This window comes from Podarcis vaucheri (genome assembly GCF_965113315.1).
Source record: "Podarcis vaucheri genome assembly, chromosome: 4".
Taxonomy (NCBI): domain Eukaryota; kingdom Metazoa; phylum Chordata; class Lepidosauria; order Squamata; family Lacertidae; genus Podarcis; species Podarcis vaucheri.
Window position 1 is genome coordinate 45,036,894 of NC_138762.1, and position 24,468 is coordinate 45,061,361.

Below are 24,468 nucleotides of genomic sequence, written 5' to 3' on the forward strand. Positions count from 1 at the left end.
GGTGGTAGGGTGCAGTGAGCTAGGCATGCATAGAAGACCTTGAACTTGTGTACTTTTACAGGATTTTTAACTTCCTGTAGCTGCATAATATCACCCAGCTGGAACCGACCTTTGTCCATTCTTAGAATTATTTATGTCAAAATCAAACGTGGGACAATGACTTTCGTTTAATGCATTTCCATAACAAAGCAATGCTTAAAAATAACTGCTGGAGAATTTCAAATCCTGTTCTGTCCACAGAATAGTGGCTTGAATTTAAAGGCATGCTGATAGCTAGGAAAAGAATGAGCACTTTTGTATTTTGCTCTTGTAATGAATATGGAGTATCGTACATTTTAAAGCAATCTGTAACCCTGCAGATATTGTACTGTGCCATTAATAGCTTTGATTACAGCCACTCCATTAGTCCAGCTGAAGTAGAATGAGTGGATGAGAGCCAATAGGCCTCACAGCAAGGATTTACAGGGCCACTGATTGCCTAAATATTTGATCTTTGTCTTCATCGTACATCAAATACAGTATTTACTTGATAGCTAAGTGGTCACCCCTCTGTTATAAAGAGTTCATTATCTCTGCAAGTCATTTTGGGAGTTGTAGTTCTTGGAACAAATTGTTTTCTTCTACATGAAATAAAAGCTGGTTATTGACTCGATTAGCGGTAATAGAAAATAGAAATGATTTTCATTAGTAATACAGATAATGTTTGCACTAATCTCACAGAAAACCAGACCACCATAAAATGCTAATGGGTTGGCATTGGGAGTATATCTCACAGATAACTGATTTTTCTCCTACTAAAAATAAATGAGTTTACATGAAATAATAGGCAGAACTTACAATAATAGCAGAAGGACTTATTGTGTACTTTTGACCTCCTCAGAAATGCCAAATAATGGTATCAAGAAAGATAACACTGATTATGGGGTAACTATAGGCATACACTTGGGACTGATCCATGACTCAGATTAAGCAGAATTCCCACAGGGGGACTGACAGCTCACTTCCTTAGGGGAGCAGCCACATCTTCCACATTTAAAAGAAGCCTCCCCATTCTGGACATTTGCAGGGCCTCCACAAACACATTTGCCAAACACTATAAGATAGATTCATGGGCCTCACTCAACACAGTTTTTGGGAGAAAAGTACTTCAGCAGGTAGTCAGTCTATGGCCCTACTCCTCTTCCACCCATAGATACTACAACTCTCTTACACCCCATACCAGGACTGCCCTCCAGGAACCTCTGGGGGAAACAGAAATTCTTACCATGAATTTCTATTTCTGTGGCTCCTGGAGGGCAGGGGCCAATTCTCATCAGAGGCCAGATCATGGAACATAACGGTAACAACAGGGCCATAAATCCTTAGTATAAGGCACCAGGGTAGGCTGTTTTTATCCTGCATCTGTTTCTCATGTCTGTCATGCTCCAGAGCACCACGGACAGAGGCAATAAGTAGCAACAACACCAAGTAGGCACCTTGAAACAGCATCAAGGAACTCTATGGGGAGTCTGCAATGGGGTTGAGGGGTCTGTCTTGCTCTGACAGCCAGTCTGGAGAGGGCAGGATTGCCCCTCACCTAGGAGGATTCAAATTGGACCCTATGAACCTGCAAGAGAGGAGATATGTTTTTCAAACATTAAGTCTTGTCTGGGATGTCCTGTGTCCTGTGGAGGTTTCATGTAAGAAGGTCGTCAGGCTCCAATGAGAAGTAGAGGGGGCTTGGGAAGTTAGATCTAGGGGACCAGGAGATGTTGGATCCTGGTGAGGGTTCCAGCTTGCCCTTCAGGGGTGGCAGCCAACAGGAAATATTATGCCAAGCCAGCACTCACCCAACATGGAGATGTCGGCATTCACAAACCTAACCTAGCCACTGCCAGCTCACTAGAAGGCGTGCACGCTTGCCTGCCCTGTCTTAGAACTCTAGCCGCCAGCCACACTTAATGTTGTGGCCACCCCACCCTTTGAAGGGAAGGTGCAGGGGACCTGTTGCTTGTTGGTGCCTTTGATCTCTCATATCACAGCTGATCCTTGCAACCTGTGACTTGCCTTGTGTACCACTCTAATCTGAAAACAAAAGCCTTCGGCAAAACCAAAGTTGCAAGTTCCAGTTCTTCATCAGACATGGAGACCTTTGACAATAGTGTTCCTTCTTGTTGGGTGAGACATTGCAGATTAGATGGCCATCTGTCTTGGATGCTTTAGTTGAAAGTCCTGTATTGCAGGGGGTTGGACAAGATGGCCTTTGGGGACCCTTCCAATTCTATGATTCTCTGAAAAGAAAAAGACAACCTCAAAGCACATATGGCTGTTGTTTTCTGATAAACTGTTCTCATTTAACATTATTGTGGCAACATTTGATGGTTGGAATAAGACCGTCAATTAAAATTTAGCAAAGAATTTTAGGGCTTATTTGAATGCTCTTTCAGATACATCCAATGTTTAATTCGTTTGTGAAAACTCAATGCTAATTTAAAGGAACATGCTATAAAAATACCAGTTGCTAAAGAAAAATTAAATATGAACTTGGCAGTAGCTGTAATTTCTTACAACGTGTGGCATTTTAAACTGCTTTTAACTTGGACTGCATATAATTTGGAATGGTAATAAAAGTCATAGGTGGTGTCAAAAGCCGTATTTTCAAATTGCTCTTTTACAACAACAACAACAACAACAAAGAGAGAGAGTGATACTCTCCTTTTGGCTAAGCTTTTAATGAGCTCTCGAGTAGTAATTAAAGCCTGAAGTGGTGTGTTTTTTCTTCATGCCTTGGGAATAAGTACATATTTTTGTCTATTTATAATTTTTAAAAGATCAGTTCAAATTAAGGGAAGAGGGGCTTTCCCAAACACTGACATTTATTTTGGCTACAAATATTTTTTTAAAAACCCTGAAGATTTTTAAAACAAAAATGTGAATCAGTCTTGTTTTCTGTTACAACGACGCAGCTGTGGAATTCACTTCCACTGGAGACTTGCCAAACTCTGAACCAGAGCATGTTCCAGAAGTATAGAAGGACCTTCTATTTGCTTTGCATATTTAATATCGAAGGTTAACTTGGAAGAGTAATTTTAATATGACTTGGTATTATATGTTTTGACATATATTGCTGCTATTTTAGTATTGTTTATTTGATGTTAAACTACCCCTTCAATGGACAGCTAGAAATTAAGATTTCATTAGTGTTCAGTTTTCATTTCTAGGCATATATACCAAGAAATACTAAAAAATGAAATAACATTTTGTTTAGTGGAAAGTGAGAATTCGGACCAAACTAAGCATGATTACAGTTGTGCATGAAAGCATCTCTAACTTTTAATTTTTTCCCCAAATGCTACCAGGTGCTCAGTGGGGTGTACCTGTGGGATTATGTTTCCCTTTCTTGGATTTCCTACTATTTGAACTGTTATGAAAATCATATTTGAACATGTTATGTTTTAGGTAATGGGGTAAACAGAATTTTTAGGAGGGCAATTTTCACCAGGAAAATGAGGGAAATGGAACTAACTGCAGAGGCTAAAAGAGCAGCTGTATGCAAAATAAATTAGAAAGGCAGATTCATTATTACATCTCTGTATTCTAGTTTGACTTTGAGACATTCAGACAGCTTCAACAGATAAGGGCAATAAAGTTTCAAAAATATTTATGCTTCCATATCCTGTAGAGGTGAGTTCCATAGAGCAATTGTGCAATTTTATTATTATTATTTAACTATTACATTTGCATCCAACTCTTCACTGAAGGAATTCTGAGAAGCATTTAGCCTCACAATTGTATATCGGAGACTGGGAAATTAATTCCCCAGTAACCACCAATCAGGTATTTTGAAGCTGAACAGAGGTTTGAATGTCAGTTTCCCACACTCAAATTTGGCAGTCTAAAGTACCCCACACAAATACATCTCATTGCTGAACAGACAAGTCTTAGTGAATTGATCTTTAAAGAGACATATCATAGCTTTACACTGTTTTTTAAAAGATGGTATTATGCAAATACATATTGTATTGAAGAGTTAGAAATACTGCATTTTGATTTTCTTTTTCCTCTGCAATGACCATTCCGTTTTAGCATCAGTGAGAAAAAGGCCTGCATAACGGTGGTGGTGTGATTGTTCCTGTGCTACATTTCCCATGCGTTCATTCACACAGAAAAATAAAGTGTTTGTAAATTAGCCCTATAAATAGAGAAGAATTACAATGTGCAGTTTTAATGTGTAGTATTAGAGACTCTCCCATTGGTTGCTGTACTCATGTCCTGCTTCTGGGCTTCCCATAAGCATTCATTTGGCCTCTGTGAAAACAGGATGCTAGGATAGCTGTACCTTTGATCTGATCCAATATGGATGTTCTTATGAACATACAGAGGGCCACAGGTTCCCCATTTCTGGGAGAGAATTTCTCTTCTCCTGGTCTCTTTCCCTCTGCCCCATATATTATGGCGCTCCTCTAAGATAACCACCAGTGCTTCTTTTCTCAAATTCTAGATGTTAGGGCTCTAGCCTTTCAGGGAAAATATTTCTACCAAACTGCAAGCCATTATATCTAAACTCAGCTTATGAGGTTATGTCTGACTAAAGCCTACCATGATCAAATGTGAAGGACCATAAAACACAGCGGCAATAATGACTAACTCCTGGGAAGATGGAAATGCTTTCCACATCTCCTTTCTGAAGAGAACAACACAGACCTCAAGAGTAAGCTTATTATAGCAGAAAATTCTATATTAGATACCACTGGGAGCATTTAAAGTTGTGAAGTCATGGAAGAGTTACAAACAAGCTATGAAACTGAAACTAAATAGCCTCCTGACAGGAGATACTGTATGTAGACCCCTGCCTCAAAAATCTTGGCTACAAATGGTAGGGGACCTCTGGTTATGAACACTTCTGGTTAAGCACGCTTTGGATTACGAGCTCTGCTAACCCGGAAATAGTTGCTCCTGACTGCGAACTTTGCCCTGGGATGCAAGCGGGAGGTGCGCACGCAGTGGGAGGTGCCATTAGTGAAAGCGTGCCTCAGGATAAGAACAGTTTCAACTTAAGAATGGATCTCCGGAGTGAATTAAGTTCATAACCAGAGGTACCACTGTATTTAGGCAATGGAAACACCTTATAGGCTCTCCTGTTCTGCCCAAAGGACCAGCATTGTAACAACAGCAACAACACTAAGCCTCAACATCCTCCCTGATACACACACAAAAAAGGTAAGTGTTCAGATTGTACTGTGCTGGTCCTGAGGGTTAACTGTGCGGCGAGGTCCGAGTCCAGTCCGAGGTAGAGGGTGCGATATGGAGGCTGTCCGTCAAAGCTGAAGCGGGGTCCAAGGCAGGGAGTCGGGTGATAATATGGTCACTGAGCATGCTCAGGCCACATTTGGCTGTACCTGCTTCCTTTTTAGTTCTGTTCATCCTAAAGATTTTTTGTTGCTCTGCAAACCTTGTAGTCTTACAAGACTGATGGTATCTCCCACTTATGAATAGGTGGTGCTATTGTTGCTACATAAAGAATGGCACCAACTCCTGAGCATCAGAAATAGAGGGAACAAATGGGCCACTGCAACAAAATGTTACAGTGTGATGTGCTTTTGAGTGTACCAGTCACTCCATTCCTCCTTCCCCTAGTTTTGCTTCTTCCAACAGCCAGCATTCCATGTTTACCAAGTATGTTCTGACCTCACTAACATGCTTTTGGGGAAGTACATGCCCAACCTGCATTAAAATCTTTTATTTTTGTCCCATTTACTAAGAATGCTCGTCTGCCATTGGTGTATCTTAATCCACAAAACAAAGAGATGAAAACATTACCACTGTATTTAGTAGTCATACACAAGATGTAAAACACTAGCCATTTCTCTTTGAAACAGCACCTTTAAAAATCCTAATTCAAACATGAGAATTCTATTCCAATCTTGTGCAGGATTTGATTACCATGAATATGGGACAGAGAAAACATTTTAGAAGGCTGTAGAAAGACCTAAAAAAATTCATTCAATTCAAAGTTTTGAAGTTATAAGCCGAAACACAGAGAGAATGGGGCGGGGTTGAGACTTATCACCCAATACTAAGTATGTTTACTTTGGAGTAGCTCACAATGGGGTCAACATTATTTAATTCCTGGTAATTCTGTTTAGGATTGTATTTTTAACCATAGATTTATTATTCAGTTAAACTATGTTGACAAGAAGGGTTGCCTTTGGAAATCGAGCAATTATTGCATATTTTATCAAGAACAGGTGGTTTACATTCACAGGTGCTAAAGTTATTTGCCAATCTGAATGCCAGTGAGCATTTATTAGTAACCACATGAGGATCTCTACCAGCCTCCCTTTGTGAACATTGTGTGTGTGTGTGTGTGTGTGTGAGTGTGTGTGTGTGTGAGAGAGAGAGAGAGAGAGAGAGAGAGAGAGAATCTTAAATAAACAAACCACCTAGTAAGTCTGCTTAGAAACTTTAGAGATCAATTCTATGGCAGCTGGGATGGCATCCCAGAGCAACAGGATACATAGGATTGTTCTCCAACAAAGTTTCAATGTTGGAGATCATCAGATATCAATTTGTGTGGCCCAACCAATACCAGAGCTTCAAGAGCTGTGGGGGCAGAAAGGGAGAGTTTCAAGGGACGACCAGAAAATGGTTTGGATACAAAGCTCATCCAGGTACCCCAGCATACTCCCCAAACCAGAAAGAGATTTAAATTCACCCGTATTCTTTTTCCACATTTTTTAAAATTTAAATCTTCAAAACACAAAGGTTATTTTCCTCTTGAAGAAACTTTGGCATTCAAGAGGAGGTAAGGATTAAATATACTTTTTATCTCTGTAGAGTTGAAGTTGTTGTTATTCTTTCCTAGTTAGAAATAATAATACACACTTTACAGGGTGATGATTGGGTTAGGATTAAAAGAATACTAACTAATAATAATAGTAGTATCAGAAATGCAGGGGACAGAGAAGCCCTTAACATGGATGAGAAAGAGGGGAATCAGAGGGAAATTTACTTGGAGTGACAGGAGCAAACTGGAACTCAGATACTCTAGGCTAACCAGCATCTTCCAAAGAAGAAGAGAAAATTAGGGGGAGTGGTAGCAGTGGTCAAATATGGAAGGAGGGAATTGGAAGATGATGGGTCATGAAGTAGAAAAGTTAACAGTCTAGAAAATAAACAAATTGAGGAAGTTGAAAGCTTTTATCACTTGGGCATGAAAGCCTACTTTTCCCCATATACGCAAAGCCATAAGTCTTCCATCTTCTGTCACTCTGAAATTGCTTCTGAATAGAGAACAAAAGCCTTCAGGCCTCCATGTTTTCCATTTTCTTTCCATAGAATATATTACCTGTTATTCAAAAGCCCCACATTCTTTTACTAGAGAAGAAACATTCTTCAGTGTAGCTGCATGAACTCATGCAAATCTGCTACAACTTCAGCCTTGGCAAGAAAAAAATACAAATTTGATAAATGATGATGATGATTATGATTATGATAAAACTAAGCTTGTTGATGAATTCTTGCTTGCTGTCATTGGTATCACAGGCAGCTTTGTCTACAACCATGCCTCAGCAGAGAAGACTCATCACGGCCCAATAAGATAAAGACCAAGATCTTCAGCTACCTTCCACTACTCAAATTTTACCAACATATTATTTCTCCCTTTTAATAGTTACTTATTTCATAGATCATGATTTCAGCAAGCATTCAACAAGTCTTTCCTTGGATTCGTGGCAAAATGTGAGGAAGACATAAGGCTTCAAGCCAACTCCTTCCAACACGCTGGGCTATGTGATGTTTGGATTGCTTCTGCCAGCTCACCCTGTGTATTACCAGCTGTCACTTGCATCAGTGGCACAGAGCTTGCCTTCTGCCTGTGAAACACACAGGTGGATGTAAGGCCCACCAGGGAACAGTGGTGGAGCTGAGCTGGTCCAGGAACTATCCATCCAGCTCAGTTGGTTAGAGGATATTCTGTATCCCAAACTATTCTAATAGCTGGCACTGGTTGGCATAGGGACTGATCTGGGCTTGATTGCTGCATCAGCCTGAAGTTGGTGCAGGGATGTGTCCCAAACTGTGTCCCCCACTTCCCACTGCCAGGCTTTGGATATGGTGGTAGCTCTGCCACTCTGCAGAACCTAACTGGCGACAGCACCAGATTTGGATAGTGGTACAATATGGTTAATTCGATCCAGGTGTGATTGAACCACCATACCCAATAAATACTCATTAATGGCTCTCATTAATGTGTTAGACTGGAGGAAGGTTTCAAGTGGATTGCCATGGGGCCAACATTTTTATAAATAATTTGAATGAGGGTAAAGAGGGGGTGCTCCTCAAATTCAGAGATTACCCAGATCCAGTTAGCAAGACAATATAGCTTGGCTGTATTCTATCCTGATTAGGCAACATATGGAGTACTGTGTCCAGTTCTGAACTGGAGCAGGTCCAAAAAAGGAAGACTAGAATGGTGAGGGGTTTGGAGGAAAGCTTGAACGTGCTGGACATATGTAATCTGGAGACATGGCAGCTGTCTGCAAATTCTTACAGTCTGGTGTGCAGAAGACTGAGCACTTGTTCTCTGTTGCTCCAGGGGGAAGGACTAAAACTAGCTAATAGAATTTTCAAGGAAGCAGATATCAGCTAACTATTAGGAGAAATATCTTGATGGCAAGAGTTGTGGAACAGTGAAACTGACTTAGGCTCTCCTTTACTAAACATATTTAAGCAGAGACTGGATAGCCATCTGTAAGAAGCAAAGCAGTTGAATCCTGCATTGTAGATGACCCCCAATATTTTCTCAATTTCTATTATCCTGTCATAAAAATGTTTATTTGCAACAATTCAAAATTTGTTCTTTTTACAGTGGTGCCTCGCAAGACAAAATTAATCCGTTCCGCGAGTGTCTTCGTCTAGCGGTTTTTTCGTCTTGTGAAGCAACCCTATTAGCGGCTTAGCGAATTAGTGCTATTAGCGGTTTAGGGGCTATTAAAGGCTTATCGGCTTAGCTGCTAAAAGGCTATTAGCGGCTTAGCGGCTTAGAAAAAGGGGGGGAGAAAGCGAAAAAAAATCTCAAGACTCGCAAGACATTTTCGTCTTGCGAAGCAAGCCCATAGGGAAATTTGTCCTGCGAAGCAACTCAAAAACGGAAAACCCTTTCGTCTAGCGGGTTTTCCGTCTTGCGAGGCATTCATCTTGTGGGGCACCACTGTACTTACAATTTCAATTTCAGCTGTAAAACTACTATAGGCTTTTGGATGATCTTTGCATCAGTAATTCCTTGTGGATGTATTTGTACTACATCCACAAATGTTTTACTTAGCATTTACAAAATTTGTATTATGAAGGTCTCAGAGTTTGGCCACGTGATGCAATAAATAGCCTTCTGCTATCTGTTGTATAGAAAGTTTGTGGACAAATTAGCATGCTTAAGACTGCAACATTTAGCTAAAATTATTTTTTAAAACCCACTCAATAGTATAGTCACAGCCTGTTTTGAAATACTGAGTACCCTTAATTTTACTTCACATCTGCAGACCTGTGCATTGCAGCATTTGGCCTTGGGCTGGAGAGAGATTACTAACAAGTCTGACATACTTAAAGGCTGTCAAAGCTGAATTAAAGGAATACCTAAATAAGAACAAAGAAAACAAATAATGTATACAGAGATTATGAAACTAAACATACTGCTTGTACTGCAGCAAGCCACACATTTAAAATACAGCCTGAAGCATAAACAAGAGATATATTACCATATGTTTTAAGGTAATCAGAGGTTAGTGCCAAAGCATTTAAGGATGTTGTAAACTGTGAAAAGGGAAATGATAATCTTCAAAATGTTTAGAACCAAAATGGCACTTTTTTTTGAGTCATTTTAAAAGGAAAAAAACCCAAAGTGAGGAAGGAGGTGAGGAAGGAGACTGCAGCCTGAAGAATACACATCCAATTTTTTTGAAAATAAAATATAACTCTTTTACGTTCTAGTTACAAATATGAGGTGCAGACGAAGAATATGGTTGGAACCCTCAGTAACAGGCCATTGCTTATGTTTAATATACAGAAAGGAACACATTCACTAGGCCCCTTTCTCATAGAGATGAAATGAAAGGCGCTGCGGCTTTTTCCTGAAGAGAAGCCAGAATGTATTTAGCTTGTAGTTGTTAAATGAGGCAGAGAAACTTTCATGGGCATTGCAAATCAGTCTCACCTTGTGTCTTACTATGGAGGTGGCCTTGAAGTTGGATGTGCTATCAAAGCTGAGAATGTGTTTATATTATGCAATAAAATGGACAATTTGGCATTTACAAGACACAGTAAAAGGAATGACATAGATGCTGTGTACAGGTCTTGCCTAGGCTTTGTGAACTGAGGAACAATTGCCTATTCAGCTATGGAATCAGTGGATGGACTTGGGGCAGATATTATCTCTCTTGCTTTCCTATGTACACAGTCAAACCTAGAAGCCACTTAGTACCAATGCTACCTCACATCTAGCAAAAGCTCCAGATCAAGGTGTGTCCCCAAACTATGGGCATAATATTTCAAGGCAAGTGCAGCCCATGCAAGACAGGCTGAACACCCAAACTTGAATCAGGCAGCCTAACGCCATCTGGTGCCTCCAAATGTTTTGGACTGCAACTCCTACCATCCCCAGCCAATGTAGCCAGTGGTCAGGGCTGATGGGAGTTGTAGTCTAAAACATCTAGAGGGCTGGAGGTTGGAGGAGGCTGCTATATGCATATACCTGTGGGTAAGTACCATAATATTCAATGGGACTTACTTCTGAGTAGACATGTATACCGTTGCACTATAAGTAGTACTTTTAGTATGAAATTTTGAACTAGATACAATATTGTTTATGTTCCGCTCGAGTCATTTATTTGTGTCTTTCAAGTGACTAACATTTTCATTTTACTATATTATTTGTATTATATATATATATTTGCTTTCGTATATATATATATATATATATATATATATATATATATATATATATATACCACTGAACTACTAGCATTTATATACCACTGAAAGGTAAAGGTAAAGGGACCCCTGACTGTTAGGTCCAGTCGTGGCTGACTCTGGGGTTGCGGAGCTCATCTCGCTTTACTGGCTGAGGGAGCCGGCGTACAGCTTCTGGGTCATGTGGCCAGCATGACTAAGCTGCTTCTGGTGAACCAGAGCAGCGCACGGAAACACCATTTACCTTCCCACTGGAGTGGTACCTATTTATCTACTTGCACTTTGACGTGCTTTCGAACTGCTAGGTTGGCAGGAGCAGGGACCGAGCAACGGGAGCTCCCCCTGTCGCGGGGATTCAAACCGCCAACCTTCTGATCAGCAAGCCCTAGTCTCTGTGGTTTAACCCACAGCTCCACCCACGTCCCACTTATATACCACTTATCTACTAGCATTATAATCGGCATTGCATTCCTTAATACATCATAACATTAAACCCATTTACATACTAGATGGCCAGCAGCCTGGAAGAATTATAATGCAAGGCATTCCAACCATCTTCAGTTCCTCATTTGTGGAATGAAAATGCTAGTGCCAGCAATGATTCTGTCAGTTTTCACTACTATAACTCTGGCTGAATTTGAGCCTGAAGCACCTGGGCATCCCAAGCATAACAAACAATAGATGACAGTCACTACTTCATCGTTATTTGCATAGTGACATTCATATATAATGGTAGCGATGATTAAAGGAAAATGCTGAGGTTTTCAATACCTTTTTTCTCTCTCTACAAAAAATGCCTTCTGATTCTGTGGATAACAGAGTAGGGAAAATTAGGGAACTGACAGTGTTGCATAGTGGTTTGAGTGCTGGACTAGGACTTGGGAGACCAGGGTTCAAGTGCCCACTTCATAGAATCATAGAATCTCAGAGTTGGAAGAGACCACAAGGGCCATCGAGTCCAACCCCCTGCCAAGCAGGAAACACCATCAGAGCACTCCTGACATATGGTTGTCAAGCCTCTGCTTAAAGACCTCCAAAGAAGGAGACTCCACCACACTCCTTGGCAGCAAATTCCACTTGTCAAATGATGTTCACCCTGGGCCAGTCACTCACTCTCAGCCTAACTTACCCCACAGGTTTTATTGTGAAGATAAAAATGGGGAAGCATAGAATCTTGTATGCCACCTTGAGCTCCTTGAAGGAAAGGTGTGATATAAATCATAGAATTGTAATTTCGAAAGGATCCAGAGGGTCGTCTAGTTCAACTCCCTGCAATGCAGGAATCTCAACTAGATCATGCATGACAGATGACCACCCAGCCTCTGCTTAAAAACCTCCAAGGAAGGAGAATCCACCACCATCCATGGGAGTCTGTCCCACTGTTGAACAACTCTTAGAGTCAGAAAGTGCTTCCTAAAGGTTAGTCAGAATCTCCTCTCTTATAACTTAATCCATTGGTCTAGGTCCTAGTCTCCGGAGAAGGAGAAAGAAAGCTTGCTCCATCTGCCATATAACAACCTTTTAGATATCTGAAGATGCCTCTCATACATCTTCTCAGTCTTCTCTTTACCAGGCTAAACATACCCAGTTCCTTCAACCTTTTCTCGTAAGGCTTGGTTTCAAGACCCTTGATCATATTGGTTGCACTTTGCTGCACACATTCTAGCTGTGTTTGGACCGAGGCAGAATAGAGTGGTACTATTACTTCCCTTGATCTGAACATTATATTTCTGTAGCCTGGAAAAGCATTAATGTTTTGGTTTGTTTTTGCTACTGCATCCCATTCATGCTAACTTATGTTAAGCTTGTTTTCTACTAAGACCCCTAGATCTTTTTCATATGTACTACAGACAAGCCAAACATCCCCATCTTTTATTGTTGCAGCTGGTTCTTCCTGTAGGACCTGGCATTTGCCCCTACTGAAATTCTTTTTTTTCCTTCTTCTTTTTTTAGTTTGGGCCTAGTTCTCCAATCCGTTAAGGTCAACTTGAATTCTGATTCTGCCGAGGCATTGATTACCCCTCTCAGTTTGGTACCATCTGCAGTTTTGTTGAACATCTCCTCAATACCTTAATCCAAGTTGTTTATAAATATGCAATAAATAAATGTAACTAGATAACAACATCAAAGGAAGAAATCAGCCACTCTAACATCAGATACTTTGTTGCAGAGAAAGGAAGAAAAAAGACTCTGTCCTAACTGCAAAAAGTTTTACCCAGCACTAAAAAACTGCAGATACATTGTTGTCCAAGTGCCTAGATTGATAGTGTGATCACTTTAAAAATTGGAGTATTTACTGAATGCCGAGGAAGATGGCAGCTAAAACATAAGTTGCCATCTTTTATTTTATAGAGCCATCTATATCCCAATTATATAGGGATTTGGTTGATCTGACTTACATCCTATGCCTTTTTAAAATGTGCTTTTTTTGAGGGGACAATTGCCTTGTTGTTTTTATTTTAATTATGTATTCTGTGGTTTTATATCTTGATTTTATTCTGTGAACTTGCCTGGGACCGCCAGGTATAGGGCAGTATATAAATTCAATAAATAGACAAAAATAAATTACATGTGTGCTGTCATTAGAGAAGGACTCAATTAGCTCTATTCATCACTGACACCATATATATCATCATGGAAATATATAAGGAATAAGATGCTGGGAAAGGAAGGGGGGGACATGTTCCTTCAAAGAGACCAAATAAAATCAAGTAAGCAATGCACAAAACTAATTAAAGTTGATGCAACAAAAACTAAAGCATTTTTGATGCAATTTATTAAACAGAAAGGCTGTGAAATTAACAGCAATCAAAAACTAATTAAAGCTGATGCAATAGAAGCAGCCAAAGAATGCCTGATAACATTTATTGAGCCAAAGAAACATGGCTGTCAAGTTAAACGAAATCAACCACATTCTGTTTTTGAATAGTAACGCAAAGATAATTATGCACTGGGTGACACTCTCTGAATAAGATTCAAGTCATTACCTCAGAAGACAAAAGGATTGACATGCAGTACTAAAGTGCTTCCACAGAAAGAGGGCCTTAATGTTTAAACCTTTTAAGAGATTCCTACTCCTAGAGTATGACTCATCAATTAAATATAACATGTCATTGTTATGTTATGATAACCATTAATTAATAACTGACATTTGGGATACTAGTGTTGCCTAACAGGGCATTTCAAGCTAGGAACAGAGCTCCAACTACTTCCCAGTGTTTCCTATGTTATACCTAAGAATCACATTAACTGACATTTCAAGTCAAAGTGCCCAGGGGCAAAACAGACTCTATCCTCCTATAATGCTTGGCAACCTTTCATCTCTTACATGTGGTGCAATGACCAAATGAGACAACCACCTCAGACTCAAGGAAAGCATTCCAAGAGCTTACTGGATTAGGGACTTTGGATAGCCTTGTTAAAAATTTGTTATATAACAGGATATATATTTCTTATATATCCTAAATTGCTTTGTATGTTCTTTAAATTTAAAAAGAACAAGCTGTCATTGTTGTCTTTAAAAAAATTTATTATGCTTGAAAATAAAAAAGTATAGCACCTATATTTTCAAAAGCACCTGTCTTTCCATTTTGCCCTAAATATTCCAGAGCCAATCCATGGCCAGATAATGGCCAATTTTGCATGTTCAAATCTCATTTTAGCAGAATGAGATATGCATGATTTTCACCTGCCAGAATAAAACCCCATTGCTCATCCCCTCATGCATGCAAGCAAGTAAGTCAAGAAGTCTCAGTTAACCATATCTTCCTGTTTGATTCAAATCAGATACTATTGGTTAATGGCTTGCATCTAAGCTTCCGGGGTATGGAAGCTAAATTGTTTTATTGTGTCTTTTAATTATGTGCAGTCATATTTTATAAAGCGTGTTATCTTTCATAGAGAGCATGTGTTGTGGTAGGGTCTGATAGGCCACCCCTCTGTTGCTGGGCATGTTAGTATGGATGACCATCCGCAGTTATTGGGCGGTTGGGTTACTGGGCAAATTTTGGTGTTGCCATTTAGGGGGATGGACCAAATCAAGTCATGCAGCACTGACTGGGCTCTTTTGCTGCATGCATCGGATCACCCGCCCACCCTCCCTAATCTAGGGCTATTGCGTTGACCTTGCTATGCCTGTCATGAGCTCGTCTGCTTTTGGGGTAGGAATTTTGTCCATTTGGCTGATTGGCTGGTGCCATTTGGTTTTTGCCTACTGCGTAGCAAATCGTCACAACTTGTAAGGTTGCGGTTAGGCATTGGTTAAAAAATTGGTTGGTGGAGGGGCAAGGATTGGCAGTGCCTGCTCCTCCAATGCTGCTGCTGCTGCAAGGGAATTCAGTTAAAGGAATCCAGGGGCTTGCCATTCTTTCGTCCGTACCCCTGAATGGGGTTTAGGGCCATGCAAGCCCCCGGGAGCATGCAGGGGGGAGGATGAGGGTCTGGTGCCTGGCTCCATGCTCTCCCCAATATTGTTTTCCCTTACTGGCTTTCGCTGGAATCCGGAAGTCAGTTCTGTCCCTGGGCATGGGAACAGATAATCATAACCAATGCCTAAGCAACCACTCACATTTATGTATTTTAATGAAGTTGTGGCCAAAATTATGCCAAAAACCTTAAACAAAAATTATGTGTGAATTGTGAGTTATTTTAGGGGTGGCTTGGGGGACCTCGACACGCAACTAGCTTTTCTACTTATAAACTACTTAGATGCTATTTGGCAAGTAAGGAGTATATTAATCAAATGATCAAACATTTTACTTGTATGCCACTTTTCCATAGTTAAAATCATGCTCAAGGTAGTTTACAACATGTAAAAAAAGTACACTAACTGCAAACATAACAAAAGTAGTCATGAACAATAAGGACATACCCTTCCAATTGTCCCTATTTTCCAGGGACAGTCCCAGAATTACAGCAGCTATCCTGGCTTCTGATTTGATCCCAGAACGTCGCTATTTTCTCTGCTAGTGCTGCCACCGCAGAGCTCAAGAAAAAAGATGAGCCAGTTGCCATAGCCCTGTCCAAGTCATGTTGCCAAGCAAGCAGGGGCTGGGTATCTCTGAGGAACACTTGTTCGACAACAGAATCTACATATGAAGTCAATCTAGTGGTCAGGGAATCCAGATGCTCACAAAGCCAAGAGTCCAGACGGAGGGCAGGAAGCAGCAAGGTAGAGTTAGGAACCACAGACATCTGACTACTGCTGAGAGCTCTGTTTAAGAGCTTTGGAGCCAGCTGGTTCTCATCAGTGCATTCTGCTCTTTGTCTCTGATAGATGATCAGCTGCAGGTGGCCTCACTCCTCCTTCTCCCTCTTCAGGCTGGTGTTCAACAGGTGAAGTTCACTCCTCAACCATTATACTGATGCTTGTTCCGACTGGCTGTGAGGTATAATCCTGTTGCCTCTCCATGGCTGCTACTGCCAGTCTCCTCCCTTGGGCACCTCATAGTGGCTGCTGGAGAGTTGGTGAGTAATAAGAGAGCCTGCTGCCCCCAAGGCCCAGCCTCGCATGATGTGTCAGCTCTGAGGGGCAGACAGAGGGCAGGGCTACCCTGGGCAGAAAGAAAGGGGGAGTGGAGCAGAGCGCAAGGTTTGATTGTTTTTTAAATGCTTTGTGTGTTTGTGTTTCATCTTGCCCTTATCTAAAATTTATTTATTGATGTGTGCTTTTCTTTTGTAAATCTACCAAAGAAGACAGGCGTACCTGGTGTGCTCTGGTCCATGGGGTCACAAAGAGTCGGACACGACTAAACAACAACAACCAAAGAATAAAATAAAATCAGCATTAAGAGGTTTTCTCTGGATGGTGGAGGGTGTGTGTGCTGTGTCCCATTGGTGTAGTGGTGGTGGACACGGCCCAGGACTGACCGGCTGGCAGCCTGAAGGGCCCTGCCCTGCTTCTCTCCACCTGGCTTGGGGTGGGGCCTGACAGGCTCCATAAAAGAATGCTTCTGCTGCTGCTGGGCAGAGAGAGCTCCGTGTTTTTTTTTTTTTAAATGCTTTTTTTATCAATGTGATTGTAAATTGTGATTGATATTAATGCTGTAATCTTAGTTTTAGATTTTATGATTTATGTGGAAATTGTTTTCCATTTGCTTGTGTACTTTTTGATGTGTTTTATTTATGGTTTATGACTTTTGTTATGTTGGTATTTATGTAAATTTTGTCATTCTGTAAGCTGCCTTGAGCATTGTTCTGACTATGGAAAGGCAGCTTACAAATAAGATGATGATGAAGAAGAAGATGATGATGAAATTCTTGGTGGGGGGTGGGGGAGGGCTATAAAATGGGGGGTTGAGGAGGGTCAGTTATGCGGAGTGAGAAATGCGCCTATCTTCATCTGAGCAATGTTGAAGGGTATGTAAACAAAGCATCAAAAAGCATCAAACACTTTCCACATAAAACAATAAATCTAAAATAAAGATATAAAACATTAAATTCAGCAGCAACCCCCCACCCACCTAAACATTAACCCCGCCCAACAACCAACAGCAACTTAAATTACAGCTGCGGTATTTCTCTGTTCTTAAATTAATCAGTGTATAGGATTGCTCTGCCTATCTTTCTCATGGTATTCATGGCTGCTGAAAGTGTGTACATGTGCAAACCTCACTCCCCAGTCTCTGTCCCACTCCAAGAGACAAAACATGCTTTACGTCCCTTACAGGAAAATGAAAGGGCTATTTTATTTACATTGTTTAAGTAGGCCAAGCAGAAATCATAACAGGTGATATATACAGAAACACAGAACACAGCTTCCACTATTTAAGCTAATAAGTTAACCACTGTTTCCTGTAGATCCTTAATGAATTTTAAATTATTATTTTTTGAAATTACTGGAAGCAGTTAAGAAAGGGGGGGGGGTGAATGTAACAGTATTACATGCATATTGTCTCTTATTATTAAATTTTAAACTACAATATTTATGTTTTCATTTTTCCCATCCTGCACCTGTTTTTATCTACTTTTTGCTTTTCCAGCACAGATACAATGTGTGGCATTAGAGTGGTTGTATACATGTTTTTCATAGATAGTGAAAATAGTGGCTATATTATGTTAATAAAATCAATTTACTTCTGACTGAATATTCTCTCATTATTCAGTAAGACTGGAGGGATACTGTGTGGTCCTCTCAACACCCTTCATTACAACCTGACAACATGGTGATCTGATTTTTAATCTCACAGTCAAGATTTTCCTTTTCTTAAGATATCAGAAAGAAAGCAAAAACTGCTACTTTGGTAGGAATTTTAAAAACCCCATCAAATAAATAAAAAGGGGGGATATGTTGTGTGTTAGGAGCATATAAATCTACAGTAAGACCCTAGATGTTCCCATGATTATAAATATAGGAAATATCCACAGCTAACCGGAGCCACATTCCTATATATTACCTAAAAGTCATCAGTACAGGAAAATGCAGAGAAGTAAAATGAAGACATAAAATAGAATCCATTTGAAAGACGTTCATACCAAACGGGGGGGGGGGATATATCATTTGGGCTAGTTTAATAGTCTCTCTCATTAGGAGAAACGAACACACACTGAGAACATATCTCTGCCTTCTGATTAAGCAATGAGCCAATACAGCTGTAAATCTTCCAGAAATTCCCCACGGTTCAACTCAAAAGAGCAGTGTTTTACTCTTTTCACCTCCTATCCTTCATTTTCAGACCATCATTGTGTTAAGTACATAGGAAAACTCTTCATCATGCTGTTAAAAGAAACAGGGTTTTTCCCTGCTATCCTGAGCAGCTTTGATACTGTACGTTCTTCTTATTTTTAGAGTGATAAAAAGAGCCATAGAAAGGTAATTAGTCTATTGACTTCATAGCAGAGGAATGATAAATATTTAGGCCACAATTATTCACCTTAAAAATTATATGCACAATAAAGCCCAATTTCTTTCTCCATCTACCCTGTAGGGCAGATATCTTTGTCTGAACTAATTTGCACAGGAAGGGAGTCTGAGGAACAGAGGCATACAGTGATAAGAAGAAACTTAATCTCTAGGCCTTGTTGATAAATTTAAAATTGACAAATCATTGGATGCATATGGCAACCACCTGAAAGTATTATCAGGCTAACTCTGCCTAATAGTCACAATGGCTGTGCAGCACTTGAATACCAGTGCCTGGGGAGAACAAGTGGAGCAGAATGAACTTGCGCTCCAGTCCTCCTTGTGGACTTCCCATAGACATCTGGTTGGCTGTTATGAGAACAGGAATTCTGTTAATTTAGTCCAAAATCCATATTGGAACAATATATTTATTAGACCAAACAAGCAGCACAAAATAGTTCTGGAGAACATAAAAAACAGTGGTACCTCGGGTTACATATGCTTAAGGTTACATACGCTTCAGGTTACAGACTCCGCTAACCCAGAAATAGTACCTCGGGTTAAGAACTTTGCTTCAGGATGAGAACAGAAATCGTGCAGCGGTGGCACAGCAGCAGCGGGAGGCCCCATTAGCTAAAGTGGTGCTTCAGGTTAAGAACAGTTTCAGGTTAAGAACGGACCTCCAGAATGAGTTAAGTACGTAACCAGAGGTACCACTGTATACTATTTAGTGACATTTTGGTTGGTAATAAAGATAATGTCTTATTGTGGATTTCGGTATTATTCTCATTGGCCAATGAGATTGGAATGCTTTATTGCAATCCAAATGCATATTTTAATTCATCATTGTATATAATTTTATGTGTGTGCTTACTTAAATTAATATTCTTTCTTGAATTGCAGTTTGGCAATATGTTTTTCTCACTGATCTAATATATAAAAGCTGATATATTTTTGAAGAGTACCATTATGATCAATGACCAGAACTGTGAATTGACATAATAAACTCTCTATATAGGACAACAGCTAATGAGTTGCAAAACTTTTTTTTTTAAAAAATGACATTTAAATATAGTATATAGTATATTAAATAAGATATACAAGTTAAAGATGGTATATAAGTGCCCATGATTCTTGACATACATCACATGATTGGATGAAAAGTCAAATTTTCCATGAGATAAATCATATTAAAAAGTGCTGCAAAATTAAATCTGTTAAGAACAAATGCAAAGAATGAGGTGTTTGGGCAGGAGATGAAAATATATTTGAACATGGCCCTTTCCTTTTCCAAATTCATTTGTTAACTACCACACCATCTTTCCTATCTAAAAATAACATTCAAATGCTACAAAATGCTGAGTTTTCATATTAGATTTTTGCTGGCTTTACTTTATTTTGCACATGGCATGTAGCTAACTGAGCAATTTGATTAGGGTATTTCAATTTCATGCCATGATACTGAAGGTCATGAATTTAATCTTCCTCTATTCAATGTCACCATTTCTTCTGCTGCCCATAAATTAAGTAAAGCAACACTTTTGCTGAATAACCGGCCATCTACTCTAGAAATACCCTCCAACAGCCCTTCAAACAAAACAAGCCAGTGTTCGTATTCTAGGTCTCTGCCTAATGGGGGCGAATCCTATTTGTGCCTCTACACTGTCTGTGTGGGGAATGAGGACATTCAGAATGAGAGGGTGGTTTGTGACTTCAGAAGAAGAAAGGGCTGTGTCTAGCCTTAAACGCAGGCCATCAGCAGTGCCAGTGCTGACTTCATCCTAAGGAAAACATCAATGATTGGGAGCAGAGAAGTTTTTTATTTCTCTCAATAAGGGCAACAGAAACATATCTTCCCTGCTTGCAAACTTTGTATCTTGATAGGATACTGAGTGGAGCTTATGCTACCTTTGTGCAATCCTCAGGATATTCATTGAGTGTAATTCTATTGCATGCTTACCTGGGAGTAAGTCCTATTCAACTCAGTGGGACTTCTGAATAGATCAAATAGGATTGAGCTGCTAAAATATTCCTTTCATCATCTTTCTATTGTTTCATCCAATACAGTAATCTGTTCCAGTTCCAGAGAAAAAGCCTCTGGGTGTGGAATTACCTTTCTTTTTTGATATTTTATGTTTTCTAGATTTCTTACTGCCATTTGAAAGCACGGACACACACACCAAGTATAAGCATTATTGTGTCTCAGACTAAAAACTTGTAAGTACAGTATATTAACTGCATTTTTGCACTGTAATTCTATCTGATATTTTCATTGAAGAATAAGGTGTTTCTATATGGAATTTATTGACCAGGTTTAAGGCAGAGCCCTATAAAACCAACCTCCATGCTTTAAAACTGACCTCTCAGCATCTTGGAGGAATCTGCCATATTCCACACCTGCATGTCCTGTCTCCTAGCCATTTGCCAACCCTGTGTATTTGTTTGTGGCTGCCACTTCACAGTAAAAGAATGTGGTGGGGTCCTTCCATAGTCTTGGCAAATAGCTACACCTAAGCACTTGCTTTCTTTCCCCTTCCAGCTGAAGGCTCAGAACTGTTGCTTCATTTTAGCATTCAAGTCAAAAAGAGTGCCAAACAATATATATATGTGTGTGTGTGTGATATATATATATATATATATATATATATATATATATATATATATATGCAGGTTTTGGTGTCTTCGGGTGTCTTCCCGTGTAAGAGTCGGGGTGTCTGTGCGACGTTTCGACGAGGTCTCACTCGTCATCTTCAGGCTGGTGCTTTCGGCTTCTTGTCTGTTCCAGTAACAAGAAGCCGAAAGCACCAGCCTGAAGATGACGAGTGAGACCTCGTCGAAACGTCGCACAGACACCCCGACTCTTACACGGGAAGACACCCGAAGACACCAAAACCTGCATTCCTGTACCCGTGAAAATCTACGAAAGCAAATATATATATATATATCTATATATATATATATATATATGCTCCAGACTTAAAGTTGTTATTCACAGCATTCACCAGAATTCACCATTAACAGTGGATTATTCAGATATAAAACTTCTGTGCAGAATTCACCAGTATTTTGCATATGTCTATAACATGTGAAGTAGCTGTTTTAGTACTCAAATGGAGAACTGAGTTGCCAAATTTAAGGTAAACAGAAAAGTAATTAAATAAGTATGGACCAGGAGGAAGACCCCACAGAAACATTTGCTTACAATCCCTACCCCGCAAGTAATGCCATCTAAACATGGTATCAGGATGCCACAGATACAATAAAGCCAGACTACAATCAGAAAACAGGAAACAACCTACATTTAAAGCACACAATACTAGAAAGGTAGTCCAGGCTACAGACCACAGGTCAAGTCACACAAACTTTATGCAGTCACGGAATTAAGGACTCTAGAAACCATTTTTGTATGGGGAATAATGAGCTGCAAGTCTAACCCCAAGTGAACAGATGAGAAAGGAAAACTAAAAACACACATAGAGCAGATAGGTAATAGACGTGAAACCAAATATAAACTAATTAAATGTATAATAATATATAATAAAAGTATTCAATAGCTTCCCATACTTTATCATATGGCAATCCTTATAACAATAAAAAAACGTAGATCAACATCATTATTTCCATATTGTGGACTACAGCTCAAGTCACACATACATATTATTTGATCAAGGAAATAAGTACATAGGCAACACAAAAATATGTTCTCTTGCACTATGGGTGAGCACACACATACAACCAACAGCAATAGGATCAAGATCTGGACCATGGTCCTACCCGGTCATGGGCTATGGCTGCTTCAACTATTCTCTTAACCCTGAGTAGCTGGTGGGAAGCCAAATAAACAGCACAATCAGGTGGGTGCTGGGTGCCATACTTTTAGAGGGACAGTCACTATATTGAAGCAGTCAGCCAGTATGGCTCCTTTGCACTTCTTCTCTCTCTCATTCTCCCCAACGCTGGCCATCACACTATAAGGGCAGCTGTCTGCCGCTATCATGAGGCATAAACACACCATCACTGTTTTGAGTAAGCTTGGGTCCTCCATGCTACTGCTCAGTGATTGAGGAACAGCCTCTAGAACCAAGGGGCGGTGATAATTTCAAGTATCTGATGTACATGCCCACATGCCTGCTAGAAAAGTGTTTTGAAAAATAAAAGGTGACAGGAAAACTAGACTGTCACGGAAACCTGGGGAGCCAGATTCCCCAGCCCATACCCCAAAAAACCCCAACAGCGGAGCAAAAACAAGTCAGTTAGCAATCAGAACCAAGAGGCATTAAGATAGTCCAAACATCAACATCTTTACATTTTTCTGATTTCACTCCCAATGTTTGCCAGATTCACAGCATTCAGACGAACATTTTTTGAGCAACCACCACCACCAGTTTTAACATTACTTATTTATCTTTCATTTGTCTGCATGCCTCAGTCAGGGCCATAGCTACTGAGGGGAGCTATCCAGGTATTTTGCTCCATTGAAGCCTCCAGAGAGGTGTCATTGAGGCTCTGGAGGGGGATTCCAAACTGAATCTTTGACCCGGGTAAAATAAAGCCGAGTTTTGGCCCTGCTTCAGTTTCACTCCATTGGACAGACTCCTGGATTTGACCATGGCGCGCAAGTGAGCAATTCTTGGCAAATAAATAAAAAACTGTAGGACATTAATAAAGCAGTTTATACTTTTTTAAATCAATAAATTATTTATTACTTAAGTAAGTTAGAAATCAAAGCATATTCACCTTTCTTGTCATCGAAGTACAGAGTCTGTTGAGCTGGATTTGACCACTGGAGGGAGGTGTTATCATTTTGATCAACCCTACAGGTCAACGTTGCTGTTTCACCCTCGATAACTGTAACATTCTGTGTGAGCGGAAACTGCCCTTGGCTACCTGCAGGGAGGATATATAAGAAAAAGAATGAAGGTTAGGTTACTGCAACACATTATAGGTAGGGATGTCTCTGAAAATGGTTTTGTGGTTTTTATGATGTAATGTTATGTTGTGAACTGCCCTGAGATCCATGGATGAAGGGCAGTATAAAATTTAATAAATAAAGCAAAACATTGCATTAAAACTTACAGGGGAATAGTAATAGCTTTAGACTCCCAGAGGCTTGTACATTGGGTAACTGTTGTTTTATTAGTTTATTTGCAGGAAAAAATAAACATAAGAAACATTAGTATTGTCCTATAATGCTTGTCCGTCCTTGTCATAAAGATAATCAATTCAGGGAAAACAACCTCAATATCTGAACTATTTACCATATCTGTGGATGATGAAATAAAAAAAATTCCTTCCAGTAGCACCTTAAAGACCAACTAAGTTAGTTCTTGGTATGAGCTTTCGTGTGCATGCACACTTCTTCAGATACACGGTGTATCTGAAGAAGTGTGCATGCACACGAAAGCTCATACCAAGAACTAACTTAGTTGGTCTTTAAGGTGCTACTGGAAGGAATTTTTTTTTTATTTTGACTATGACAGACCAACACGGCTACCTATCTACTACTGTGGATGATGAAGAATCACAATATTCATGTGATTGTGGTACGCTCCACCCATGCCCCTTAAGCTGTCATCCTTATAGAGTAGTGCAGGAGAGGTCACTGGAGATAAATTAGAGAAGCAACCAACAGCTACTGTGTCACAAGATGGGGACTTTTGGTGGTGGAACTCAACACAGAGAAG

The 24,468-nt window shown here is 39.9% G+C and overlaps 1 protein-coding gene across 4 annotated transcripts in view; it reads right to left on the bottom strand.

The window, feature by feature from the left end:
• CADM2 (cell adhesion molecule 2) overlaps positions 1 to 24,468 on the bottom strand; it is a 372,199-nt gene that overhangs the window by 131,992 nt on the left and 215,739 nt on the right. For all 4 annotated transcript variants that reach the window (XM_082220768.1, XM_082220770.1, XM_082220769.1 and 1 more), the window contains one exon: positions 23,522 to 23,671. In XM_082220768.1, coding sequence (XP_082076894.1) covers positions 23,522 to 23,671 — 150 coding nt within the window. The remainder of the gene's footprint in view (positions 1 to 23,521; positions 23,672 to 24,468) is intronic.